A 14,033-nucleotide genomic window follows, 5' to 3' on the forward strand; every position below is an offset into this window, starting at 1 on the left:
CTGGACATTCCTTTTTATTGGCGGCTGGGGATGTGTTTTATCCATGATTCTGGTTATTACCAGAAGCAGGGATAAAACAATGCATGTATAATAGATGCATTTCCTTTAGAGAGAATGTAGACGGTTTGATGTTTGATATTTATGTTTTATAATAACCACATTAACCCTGTGCTTCCTTTTTCTTTTTTAACAAAATGTCAAAAATAACCAAAATAGCCGATCTACAAGCTTGTAGATCGAATGTTCGCCTATGATGACATGCCAGTAAAGAGTACACGGTTGTTGCTAGGGGTAACGTAGTCAAAGTGGTTAAGATGGCTGTTTTTTGTAACCCTTTCTACGGTGAGATGACACGAGCAGCTTTAAGGATACAAAGATGTAGTCGTCCATGTATCTCCTCTTCAGGTTGTCTGTGATGGACTCCTCGTTGATCTTAGCCAGCAGGACCATGTCGTCCACGCCTCCCACCTTGGCATTCTGAGTCTGCCAATGGTATTTCTCCTTACTCCCCTGAGAGAGAGAGAGAGAGAGAGAGAGAGAGAGAGAGAGAGAGAGAGAGAGAGACACAGACAGACAGACAGACAGACAGACAGACAGACAGACAGACAGACAGACAGACAGACAGACAGACAGACAGACAGACACACACACACATCAGTTATTTATGTCCACATAAAGGAGAATACATACAGGGACACAAATATTATAGGTGCAGTAGGGTTACATTGACAAAATCCTGGCATATGTTTTCATGATACAATAGGCATTACTCTATGGCAGTGGTTTTCAACCAGTGGTCCGGGGACCACCAGTGGTCCTTGAGGGAGTACCAGGGGGTCCCCAGCGAAATGAGTTAACATAGCGTCACAATCATTTTAACCACTTAGCTTTGGCTATTCAAAAATAGCAGATCTCAAGCTCATGCCGCGGCACCGAGTGCCGCTCTATGAGCTTGTAGATCTGCTATTTTTGAAAAACCTTGAAAAAGTGTGCATATCTTTGAATTTTTTTTTTAAGCAAAAATTAACTGATATATTTGCTTCTGGCGGTCCCTGGCACAAAACATTTTCAAATGGGAGTCCGCGGCCAAATGTATATGAATTTAGGGGTCCTTGGCATGAAAAAGGTTGAAAACCCATGCTCTATGGCAGCGGTGTCAAACTCGCGGCCCGCGGGCGTTTTGCGGCCCACGGAAAGGTCCGTGGCGGCCCAGGAAATACTTTTAAAAATAGTAAATTGATACTACATCTAACAGACAGAGTCGCATTTTGCACTCTCTTGCTGTGCGCGGCCAAGCAGCTCTCCCCCACACGCTGCTACTTGGCTGAGTACCTCTGATGGCCCTGCCATTGTCTCCCCAGCTGTGGAATGTTGTGGCTGATTGGCTCGTTAAGAGTCGACTCAACTACTAGTCGAGTAGTAATGATCCTCACACAGGAGTCAGCACAGCACGGACATGTATTCTCTCTCTCTCACTCACTCACTCACTCACTCACTCACTCACTCACACACACACACACACACACACACACAAACGTAGTGCAGTGTTATGAAAACTGCCTTTGTTCAAGCAAAGAGATGTCAGGTGTCTGGGAGCAGCAAGTGATTTAGATGAATTTTCATGCTGGCTACACCATGTAAATTTGATATTTTTGAAAATATAATAATGGTAATAGCCTAGGTAGTTTAAATGTATCAAAGCTGCTTCTTTTATTTCTCAGGAGCTTGCCCAGTGAAATCCTCATCAGTATTAATTGAACTCAGAGCGTATTTAAATTCAATCTGGGAAAGCATCTGTGTCATTTTAAGAAGTGTCATATTTGGCTATTCAAAAATTGCAGATATACAAGCTCATAGTGCGGCACTATGAGCTTGTAGATCTGCTATTTTTGTAAATGTAAATAATTAAAGTAGCTAATCTTCATAAAACATTTTTTAAAGTGATATACTGTAGATAGCAGTGACTGAGATGTAGTGGAGTAGAAAGTTCTGGAAATTGGAAATACTCTAGTAAAGTTAAACTACATCAAATCTGTACTTAGGTACAGTACTTGAGTAAATGTAATTAGTTACTTTACACCACTGTTCTATAAATGTAATTATTTAACCACCCACACACATTACCAGGTATTGTTTAACTTCAAATTTAATTATTCTACTTAAAATGGTTTATAATAATTATAATAATAATAATAAGGGTAATTATTATTATTATTACCCTTATTATTATTATTATTATTGTTGTTACAAATTGCATTGTTTGTTTTCTGAGACAAGACAACAGATTGAAAAACAATGCTGTATAACTGAATGCGTGTGAGCGCGCATGTGCATCCGCAACTGGTTCCTGCCCACCTCAAGTCACCATTTGACCAATCTTGCCCGGACACCAAAATGAGTTTGACACCCCTGCTCTATGGGTATAAGTAACAGCGTCTCCGCCATATATGGCTGCTGCCAATTGTAGCAGAGACAGCACAATACTTTGACAGCCTTTTTGCCTCCTTTTTGGGCATCTTAAGTAGTTGAAACCCTCTAACAACCAGTCTGTGTGTATAATGTCCCAGGCTGCCGAATATAAAAACAAATAGTCTGCACCTATAACCCAGCTCTGAGATGGTATGTATGTAGGAGTGGTTGGTATTTAATGACCTTGGTCATAAAGACCTCCTCTAGGCCAAAAGGTCAAAGGTGCAGGCCATCTCTAAAACAGACACTTCCCTGGACTCTTCAACAACCACAGCAACATCTGGACCCAGTCGCACCACCTCACACTAAGTTCAAACTTAGCCTAGTTATAGCTATAACCCATTCAATCCGGGGACGCATCTCTGCCATTTTCGATTTATTTGGCTATTCAAAAATAGCAGATATACAAGCTCATAGTGCGGCACCGAGTCGTGCCGCGCTATGAGCTTGTGGTTCTGCTACAGTATTTTTGAAAAAACGTGAGTGCAAAATGTGTGCAAATCTTTGAATATAATTATATATAACTCAAATCTTTGCTTCTGGCGGTCCCTGGAACAAAAAATATGTTACAAATGTTTACAAAAATTGTATAAAGATATATTTCAATATTTGCACACATTTTTATGAAAATAGCAGATCTACAAGCTCATAGCGCGGCACCGAGTGCCGCGCTATGAGCTTGTAGATCTGCTATTTTTGAAGAGCCAATGTCTGGGTTATCACAGAGATGGAACATGGATGAAATGACACGGGAATGTTTGTACATTGTCACTGTACAGTAGATGCGTGATATTTTGATATGTCCTTCGCCATGAGTTCCACTATTCTATCGTGACGTGCCATGTACATCCCTATGCATAGCAGCCATTCAAGATGTGCGACAGTGTTTCAGTGATCTGTTCTGTGGTGTGGTGCAAGCACACACACACACACACACACACACACACACACACACACAAATCACATCACAGGTGGTGGTCATCGTCGCTGTTTCAAACCACAAATCAAATGAAATATTGCCACATTAACACCTTACATTGAGATGACCTCTTCCAACTACAAAAGCAGTTTATTAGTCACAAGATTTGTATTTCACACTGTCAGTGTGTAAGCAGCTCCATTCAGACCACCGATGTGTCAGGATCACATCATCATGGGGACCTCCAGCAAGGCATGCTTTAATCTATGGGAAAAGGGCCTTTATTTCCTATCGATTCATTATTCTATGTCATGTATGGTCTATAACAGGGGTGATGCAACTTTGATGATGGAGAGAGCAACTATATTCCCACACTCACTCCAGAGGGCCATATTGTATTTACTGTCTCCGTAGTTTAACTTTTTTCGCCATTCTATGTCACACAAAAGTAGCAATAATAGCCGATCTACAAGCTCAGTCAGAACGCGACGCGTTTTGAGCTTGTAGGTCTGCTATTTTAGCTATTTTTAATTGGAATCCAGATCCTTTTTTTTTGTTGCTATTTTTGAATTTCTATTTATTGATTTTTTATTTCAAATGCATTTAGTTATACTTATATTATTTAAGAACTTAAATACAAATACATTGGACATAAAAAGACAATAACATTTTGATACTAGTCATTAAGCTACTAATATAGACTGAAGTAATTAAAGCGGGTCATGTTTGCATGTTTGTAATTGTAACAGCTGTAATCAATAATATATCAGTAATCCGATATTAACCTGCAGGCCGCATTAAGTGAAGGTGGGGGCCGCATGTGGCCCCCGGGCCACCAGTTGCCCATGTATGGTCTATAAGTACTCGACCCATTAAGACCTGAGGCCGATTCTACAAATGCCCTCTAAAATCACTAGTTCTCACACTTTCAAGATCTTTCAAAAATGTTGAAAAACAAGCTCAGTGAGCTTGCATATCTGTTATTTTTGAACGGCCAACGCAAACATCTTAAAAATGACACAAATGCTTTCCCGGTTTCAATGGAAGAGTTAAGTCTAAGTAGGCTGATACAGGGGTCTTCAACAGGGGGTCCGGGACCCCTAGGGGGTCCTCAGAGCTACTATAGGGGGTCCGCCAAATCTTTGTGTGATATGATTTAGTTTTTTTTACATTAACCACTTGAACCCTAGAATTCCTTTTCTGAGGGGAACATTAGCCAAAAATAGCAGATCTACAAGCTCTCAACGCCTCGCGCTGCGAGGCGTTGAGAGCTTGTAGATCGGCTTGTAGAGAGCTTGTAGATCGGCTTGTAGATCGACCAGGGGGTCCCCAGCTAAATTAGTTAACATAGCGTCACATTTTAACCACTTGACTTAGCTTTAGCTATTCAAAAATAGCAGATATACTGTACTGTACAAGCTCATAGCACGGCACCGAGTGCCGCACTATGAGCTTGTAGATCTGCTATTTTTGAATAGCCAAAGCTAAGTGGTTAAAATGATGAATAGCAGATATGAGCTTGTATATCTGCTATTTCTGAATAGCTTTGGCTATTCAAAAATAGCAGATATACAAGCTCCTGGCGCAGCACCGAGTGCCGTGCTATTGTAGATCTGCTATTTTTGAAAAAAATCTTGAAAATGTGTGCATATCTTTGAATATATGTGTTTTTTTAAGCGAACATTTGTAACTCAAATCTTTGGCTTCCGGGGGTCCCTGGCACAAAAAAACATTTTCAGATGGGGGTCCGTGGCCAAATGTATATCAATTTTAGTGGTCCTTAGCATGAAAAGGGTTGACAACCACTGACCTAGTTAAATGTCAGGAAGGAAGGGAGGGTCAGGCTATGAAGGTATGACACACTTGACACTGCCCAAGTGCCCAAGCCTAAGCAGTACTGTACTGTACAGCAGGGGTCTTCAACAGGGGGTCCGGGACCTCTAGGGGGTCCTCAGAGTTACTACAGGGGGGCCGCCAAATCTTTGTGATTTTTACATTAACCACTTCAACCAACCATCCCTATTCTGAGGAGAACTTTAGCCAAAAATAGCAGATCTACAAGCACACAACGCCTCGCGCTGCGAGGCGTTGTGCGCTTGTAGATCTGCTATTTTCGCCAAAGACGTTTGGCGTAGGGGGAAAAAAGAGCAGACCAAGTACAGAGTGGGTCAAGTTTACTTAGTATGCGGTTAAATGTCTGAAAACACACATTAAAATGAATCCAACACTGATGACAGTGTCTGTCAAACAAGTCTATGAAGCTATCTATGAAATATATGAAAGGATTATATTCTATACAATATATATTGGGGGTCCCTGCTTTATCTCTCTCTCAGCCAAGGGGTCCTTGGTCTGAAAACGTTGAAGACCCCTGCTGTACAGTACAGTATAACCTATAACAGAACTAATACATTAGACTAAAATAGATAACACCACTCTGAGGGCAATTTTCGACAGTAGTTCAGATGCGGTTTCATGATAACTGCATGTAGTATTCTTGTCCTGAAGGGGATCTGAATTCCCAGCATTCCTGTTTCTCCTGGGAGCACAGAGAGGATCAGCTCTGTCCCGACACGTTCACACACATCTACCTACCTACCTCTGGATCCTGAGTCCTGACCCTCCCTAACAGCTTAACACTGAACGCTGGTCCTCTGGGACCAGCTTAACACTAAACACTGGTCCTCTGGGACCAGCTTAACACTAAACGCTGGTCCTCTGGGACCTTCAGTAGTCCTGAATCCTGATAGGATATGATTCATGAAACCAGCAGTACTAGAGGTCCTGGTAGGATATAAAACCAGCAGTACTAGAGGTCCTGGTAGGATATAAAACCAGCAGTACTAGAGGTCCTGGTAGGATATAAAACCAGCAGTACTAGAGGTCCTGGTAGGATATAAAACCAGCAGTACTAGAGGTCCTGGTAGGATATAAAACCAGCAGTACTAGAGGTCCTGGTAGGATATAAAACCAGCAGTACTAGAGGTCCTGGTAGGATATAAACCATCAGTACTAGAGGTCCTGATAGGATATAAAACCAGCAGTACTAGAGGTCCTGATAGGATATAAAACCAGCAGTACTAGTGGTCCTCCTGGGATTAGAAAAACAGCATTAGAGGTCCTGGTAGGACATAAAACCAGCTGTACTAGTATAGAGGTCCTGCTGCTATAGTAAACCGGCAGTACTAGAATTCCTGGCAGTCTAATTCTATATAAACAGTGTTAAACAGGGTTATGTTGTAGCCTGCAATGCACACAAACTACAGAGTAGAGACTCACTGCTAAAGTTTACCAGTGAACAAGTGTTTAAAAAGCAGCTAAACACTTGATAAACAATCAATTTAAAGCAAATGGAGCTAAAACTGTTGTCATCAACAGTCAGTCAAACGATTCCCTATTGATGGATGTACTATTAAACTGAATATAAGCAGGGTTCTCTTGATGACAGCTCTCTGGTGGTTATAGAGGAATAATCTGACAGGGATACAAACTGTCATACCGCTGACACAAAACATTGACAGGTTCGGGTGTGAACTGAATTAGCAATTCATAATAAATTAATAATTCTAACTTAATAACTTAATAATTCTAACTACAGACGCACGTAAAACAGGATTAAAAAGGTGAAGTAAACACAGTGGTGGAAAGTAACTAAGTATATGTACTCAAGTACTGTACTAAAAAAAGTACCATTTTGATGTATTTTTACTTTACTGGAGTGTTTCCAATTTTCAGTACTTTTACTTCTACTCCACTACATCTCAGAGGCAAATATTGTAATTTTTACTCCACTGCAATTATTTGAAAACTTTAGTTAATAGTTACTACTAGATTTTCAGTATTATTACAAAACATACATTAACCACTTCAGCCCTATACATTTCGGCCTTTTGAAAATAGCAGATCTACAAGCTCACAATGCCTCGCATAGCGAGCTTGTAGATCTACTATTTTCAAAACAATTTTAAACTTTTTGAGCACTTGTGAAATAGGACATTCTGCATAATGAGTACTTTTACTTTCGGTACTTTAAGTACATTTTGATGCCAATACTTTTGTACTTTTACTCAAGTACATTTTGAATTCTGGACTTTTACTTGTAACGGAGTATTTCTACATTGCAGTATTGATACTTTTACTCAAAGTAAAAAAAACATGCGAGCACTTTTTCCACCACTGAATCTGACAGGAATAGCCTACAAACTGTCATAATGGAGTGCTGACACAAGACATTGACAGATCTGTGAACTGAAGCCATTCGTAATAATAAAGCTATATTTATAACTCGAGAAAAGTTTGCAGGGCAGAAATGTGAGCATTTGCAGCTTTGTAATCCCACCGTGGGATTACAAAGCTGCATCTGTCACGACAGATGCAAGTAAAGGTGAATTTAAACAAAGTGTTCAAAGTGTTGATCTCACCATTATGTCTCTGCTGTGCTGTTACTTCCTGCTCTGTTGTGTTGAGAAACCTTCCCTCAGGTACAGAGAGAGAATAAAGGAGTGTCCTTGTTATTGTCCTTATACCTTACACTTCTAATGTGTCACAACATGGTGAAACTCTCACTATAAAACAACACTTTCACCCTGTTTATGTACTACAGATCACAGCTGCTGTCCCCAAGATGTCACCGGATCCAGATTATGTGTCAGATTTGTCAATCTTCCAGATGTGGAGTGTGTGTTTTAGTGTGTGTCTGGAGGTTTGGTTTGGACGGGAGTCCCTGTTGTAACATGTGTGGACAGGTAGGGAAACACACCTTCTCTCGCAACCGCCTGGAATCATGGGTAGTGTAGTCCTATTCCTGATACATGACTGTCATAACGTGACAGTCATGGGCCCACTTGTTCCTGGTTTGCTATTTCTTTACATTTACAACTGCTACATGTACATAAACGTTCAAATTTCAAATATAAAGTGCTGACCCCCAAGCCACGGATGTAACAAGTTGAGCCGCAACCAGTCTAAGTACCTGCATTGCGTATTGTTCAATTAAAGGCTTTTTAATCCGATTGCCGGCCATTTTCTCCGACGCTTTCAACTACGCGACACTATCGGTTGGAAGGTGTATTGCACTCCAATACATTACACAAATACATTGAACAATACATAAGATACGGGTACTTACTAGACCCATGCGCCTCAACTTGTTACGTCATCCGTGACATGGGGGTATAGCACTTTATATTTGAAATCTGAACGTTTATGTAGATGTGGCAGTTCTAAATGTAAAAACAATCGCAAAGCAGGAACAAGTGGTTTCATGACCGTCATGTTATGACAGTCATGTTTCAGGGCTGAGTGTAGTCCCGGAATTTACATCCCATGGCCTGGAGGGATGACATGGCTGCGCATAACTATGCTCTTTTTATTCAGATAGATAAAACAGTGGTGGGGAAAAGTACTACATCTTTTTTTTTACTTAAGTAAAACTTTTGATTCTGCAATATTGAAATACTCTGTTACAAATAAAAGTCTGGAATTCAAAATGTACTTGAGTATATGTACAAAAGTATTAGTATAAAAATGTACTTAAAGTACCAAAAGTAGAAAGTACTCATTATGCAGTTTTCAGATGTATACAAATATTTTTGAAAATAGCAGATCTACAATCTATTTTCAAATGGTAATATAGGGCTGAAGTGGTTAATGTATGTTTTGTAATAATGATCAAAATCTAAAAAGTAACTAGTAGTAACAAAAGTTTTCAAATAATAAGTGAAAATTGGAAATACTACAGCAAAGTAAAAAATACCTCAAAATTGTACTTGAGTTCAGTACTTAGTAAATTTACTTAGTTACTTTACACCACTGTAGATAGATAGATAGATAGATAGATAGATAGATAGATAGATAGATAGATAGATAGATAGATAGATAGATAGATAGATAGAGAATTAAGAATATTTAATAGGCCGGCACGACCATCCCTCCAGGCTATGGGGTCTGCACTATGGACAGATACTTTCTGTACATGTTCAGTTTGTAGGAGACTTTTCTCCTTCACCAGAATCATGTTCTCAATAAGCACTTTAAGTTTAATCCACTATTTGTTGAGTGAAAATCTGTTGCTCTGCAATTTTATGTTTGCAGTAGATTAAAATAGACCTTTATTGAAGTGATTAAACTACAGTATCTGTCATTTGTCGTTTTCTTTAGTTTTACATTGTAGAATAACAACGAAGACATCACAACTATGAAATTACATGTAGTAAACAAAACAACCAATTTGTTTCGTTGTATGACAAATAGCAGACCAGACCCACAAGCTCACAATGCATCACATTACATCCTGATGTGTTTTGTAGATTTGCCATCTTTACTATAAACATGTATTTGTTTTAATCTTGTTATAAGCCTATAATGACACGCCCAAAATGAAATGAATGGCAGATGTTGCACACTCCTCCTAATAATCTTTCAACCAGCTTCATGAGGTTCAGTTGGCATTATTTTCATTTGACAGAAAAACATGCAACCCGGTCTGATGAGTCCAACTTTGAGATGGTGGGTTCCAGCCGAAGCAGAGAAGTTGAATGGATGATCTCTGCATGTGTGGTTCCAACTGTGGACCCTCCAGGGTCCAGGTCACCAGGTGTGATGGTGCAAACTTAGTGAACATTATTCATGTTTCAACAGGAGGACAATGACCCTAGTCTGTGACTGTAGCTGTGGGTGGGTTTCATTGGTCATTGGTATTTAATATAACTTATCAGAAAGCTAAAGGATTTACTCAGGATAACCGTATAAGGTTAGATCTCTGTTGGGGCTTTTTCGTTCTACTTTTTTTCTTTTCTCCCAAATTAGGCATTATTTCAATTCCAGTCTCAATATACTACATCAAGGCTGCTTCTTCTCAACTGACAGTGATGAGTTTCACCATCAGGATATAAGGCATGCAGAGGTACACGCTATTCTTTAGTAGTTCCACAACCAACAGGTGGCCTGACCAACATCTAGGAGTAGCTAGTGTAGTGCAACTCAGAGACTCCTCCCTGCACAGCAACCCACCTATGAACACACCAATCGTGTTAAAGGGATAGTTCACCCAAAAAATGACGATGACCAGCAGCGGTTCTGGTAGGAGAGACAAAGGAGACTCTTTGTGTCTCCTACCGGAACCGCTGCCGGTCATAAAATTATTGGCTTAGGAATGCGACAAAAAAATAAAAATATCCATGAATTCAAGTCTCCATGGGGTGACTAATCGATAGAAAATAAGTGATTTTGGGGGTATACTAACTTTAATTGGAACCTTTGCCTGGTCAAACTGGATGCCCAGCGGAGGATTCGAAGCCTGATGCTGCGAGCTGCATTCACACTGACAGGCAGCTACAAAGCTTTGTATCTGCTACAGAAAGTTTGTATCTGCTACAGAAAAGAAAGTTTGTATCTGCTACAGAAAGTTTGTATCTGCTACAGAAAGTTTGAAGTTTGTATCTGCTACAAAATCTACAAAGCTACAATCCCAGATGAGCTGACTTCAACTGCATCTACAAAACCACCAAGCTTTGCTTACCATTTCCAATATATCTCTCTTGACACAATTCTTGCTTTGTAATACGGGGGAAACAAATTAAAATTAATATTGTTTTAACCCAAGGCTTGTTGGACGCATGCTTGACGTCAACGAACGTGTTGATCAACACTTCAACAGACTTGGAGACAAAACTTTGTCGTTTTGTATCTTTTGTGTGTGAACGCAGCATCAGTCTCAGTGATGAGTATGGGTGTTTTACACACCTTTTATATAAAACAGGGGTCTTCAACGTTTTCAGCCCAAGGACCCCCTGAGAGAGATGAAGCAGGAACCCCCTAGCTGAGAGAGAGATGAAGCAGGGACCCCCACTACATATTGTATAAAATGTTTTAGATTAAACGTTTTTTGTTTACTTGGTCTGCCCTTTTTTCCCTTTACACCTACACCTCTTTACCAAAAATAGCCGATCTACAAGCTCACAACGCCTCACAGCGCAAGGCGTTGTGAGCTTGTAGACCTGCTATTTTTGGCTAAAGTTCTTCTCAGAAAAAGGGATAGGGTTCAAGTGGTTAAGGTAACATTTTTTTATCATATCACACGAAGATTTGGCGGACCCCCTGTAGTAACTCTGAGGACCCCCTAGGGGTCCTGGACCCCCTGTTGAAGACCCCTGATATAAAACATAAAGGATGGACTGTTTAAATCCAATGTGGGTGAATAATCGTGTCTCTCTGGTTTCAGACAGCTGATGAAACACTAGCTAAAGTGACAGAAGAACAAGTCAAATTAAGACAAGAACATTTAATTTATTGTATAAAGGAACATTTACAGAGTTAGGGAGGTAAGAATACTGACAACATCACCATGAAATGATGAAACCCAGCCCATCACTTCTGGGTGGCTATAGTAACAGACTAATAGATTAACTCAAACATTTTGGTTTATATAAATTAACAGAAACTAAACTGTTAGTAGTGACAGTATTGCAAAAACGTACAGACACTCACACTGTGTGTGTGTGTGTGTGTGTGTGTGTGTGTGTGTGTGTGTGTGTGTGTGTGTGTGTGTGTGTGTGTGTGTGTGTGTGTGTGTGTGTGAGAGAGATGTTCAGTCAGGTTTCAGACCATGTTGGCTTCTCCACTGAACTGGAATCAGTTTCCTGATGAAATCACTAGGACAAAAAAAGTGTGCCTGTTCAATAGATCTCTGCAGAACTATGCATTCAGTAGATCTCTATATGACTCTGTTCAGTCGATCTCTACACATGACTGTGTAGAGTAGATCTCTGTAGAACAGTGTTCAGTAGATCTCTATAGAACAGTGTTCAGTAGATCTCTGTAGAACAGTGTTCAGTAGATCTCTGTAGAACACAAGTGTTCAATAGATCTATATAGGGCACTGTGTTCAGTAGATCTCTACATGACAGTGTTCAGTAGATCTCTATAGAACAGTGTTCAGTAGATCTCTATAGAACAGTGTTCAGTAGATCTCTACATGACAGTGTTCAGTAGATCTCTATAGAACAGTGTTCAGTAGATCTCTATAGAACAGTGTTCAGTAGATCTCTATAGAACAGTGTTCAGTAGATCTACATAGAACAGTGTTCAGTAGATCTCTATAGAACAGTGTTCAGTAGATCTACATAGAACAGTGTTCAGTAGATCTCTATAGAACAGTGTTCAGTAGATCTCTATAGAACAGTGTTCAGTAGATCTCTATAGAACAGTGTTCAGTAGATCTACATAGAGCACTGTGTTCAGTAGATCTCTATAGAACAGTGTTCAGTAGATCTATATAGAACAGTGTTCAGTAGATCTACATAGAGCACTGTGTTCAGTAGATCTCTATAGAACAGTGTTCAGTAGATCTCTATAGAACAGTGTTCAGTAGATCTCTATAGAACAGTGTTCAGTAGATCTACATAGAGCACTGTGTTCAGTAGATCTCTATAGAACAGTGTTCAGTAGATCTACATAGAACAGTGTTCAGTAGATCTCTATAGAACAGTGTTCAGTAGATCTACATAGAACAGTGTTCAGTAGATCTAAATAGAGCACAGTGTTCAGTAGATCTCTATAGAACAGTGTTCAGTAGATCTTTATAGAACACTGTGTTCAGTAGATCTCTATAGAACAGTGTTCAGTAGATCTCTATAGAACAGTGTTCAGTAGATCTTTATAGAACACTGTGTTCAGTAGATCTCTATAGAACAGTGTTCAGTAGATCTACATAGAGCACTGTGTTCAGTAGATCTCTATAGAACAGTGTTCAGTAGATCTCTATAGAACAGTGTTAAATAGATCTACATAGAGCACTGTGTTCAGTAATGAGTAGAGTTTGTCTTTACAGCAGACTGGTAACCAGTGTGGATCACACTGGTTCCCAGTATAAACCTGGGGGCGTGGCTTCATCACCTCCTGTTTAAACCAGGGCTGAACATTGCTATCACGGCTGTTAATCACATTTATTTATTTATTTATTTCATAATACTTGTTTGGTCATTGTGCCTCTCTGTGTTATATCTTTGGTCAAATGGTATGTCATGTTATTGTAGGGCTGCAACAACCCATTATTCTATCCAGTACTTTTTCCATTGCTTGGATAATCGAGAAATGTTTAAATATACATATATTTTTTTCATATACAAATCCATTAACAATATAAGCCCTAATTTACACACTGTCGGACAACAACAATGTTGTGCAAAAAATAGTCAAATGTTTTTTTTTCATGAATATGAAAAATGATTTACATGTTTATTTGTCGATTATCGATTTTAATAATCAATGAAGTCGATTAGTTCCATTAACTGTTTAACACCCCTTTTTTATTGTTCCTCTGTGAGCATGACGGATGCAGAGATGAGTCGTACAATGTTCTAGTCATTAAGGCCACAATCCATACGTTTCATGTCCTCTCCCGATGCGAGAGAGGAGGTCATTTGCAAATTGTCAACACCAGAGATTCCAACCCTGGGAGACCAAACCCCTACCGCTCAGGCAAGAGGGAATCCCCACTTGGCCAAGGGAGACATTGGGCTCATGAGCCTCAGGCAGGGTTACCGTAGGTCTCAACCAATGAGTGTGTCCCACATGATGCCATGCTCTTTATTCATTTGATTAAAGCCGGGCTGCAGATTATTAAACCTGCGCTGTGAGCTTGTAG

The 14,033-nt window shown here is 39.8% G+C and overlaps 1 protein-coding gene across 2 annotated transcripts in view; it reads right to left on the bottom strand.

Annotated features, from left to right (window-relative positions):
- The window catches only part of myo1eb (myosin IEb), a 54,960-nt gene extending 46,860 nt beyond the window's left edge, over window positions 1–8,100 (bottom strand). For both annotated transcript variants that reach the window (XM_084053783.1, XM_084053782.1), the window contains exons 1-2: window positions 7,810–8,100; window positions 373–510 (exon numbers count right to left, since the gene is read on the bottom strand). In XM_084053783.1, the coding sequence (XP_083909909.1) occupies window positions 373–510; window positions 7,810–7,812 (141 nt within the window). In that variant the 5' untranslated portion in view covers window positions 7,813–8,100. The remainder of the gene's footprint in view (window positions 1–372; window positions 511–7,809) is intronic.
- Between the last annotated feature and the right edge of the window lie 5,933 nt (window positions 8,101–14,033).

The sequence above is a fragment of the Gymnoscopelus microlampas genome (genome assembly GCF_963454915.1).
Source record: "Gymnoscopelus microlampas genome assembly, chromosome: 3".
NCBI classification, from domain to species: domain Eukaryota; kingdom Metazoa; phylum Chordata; class Actinopteri; order Myctophiformes; family Myctophidae; genus Gymnoscopelus; species Gymnoscopelus microlampas.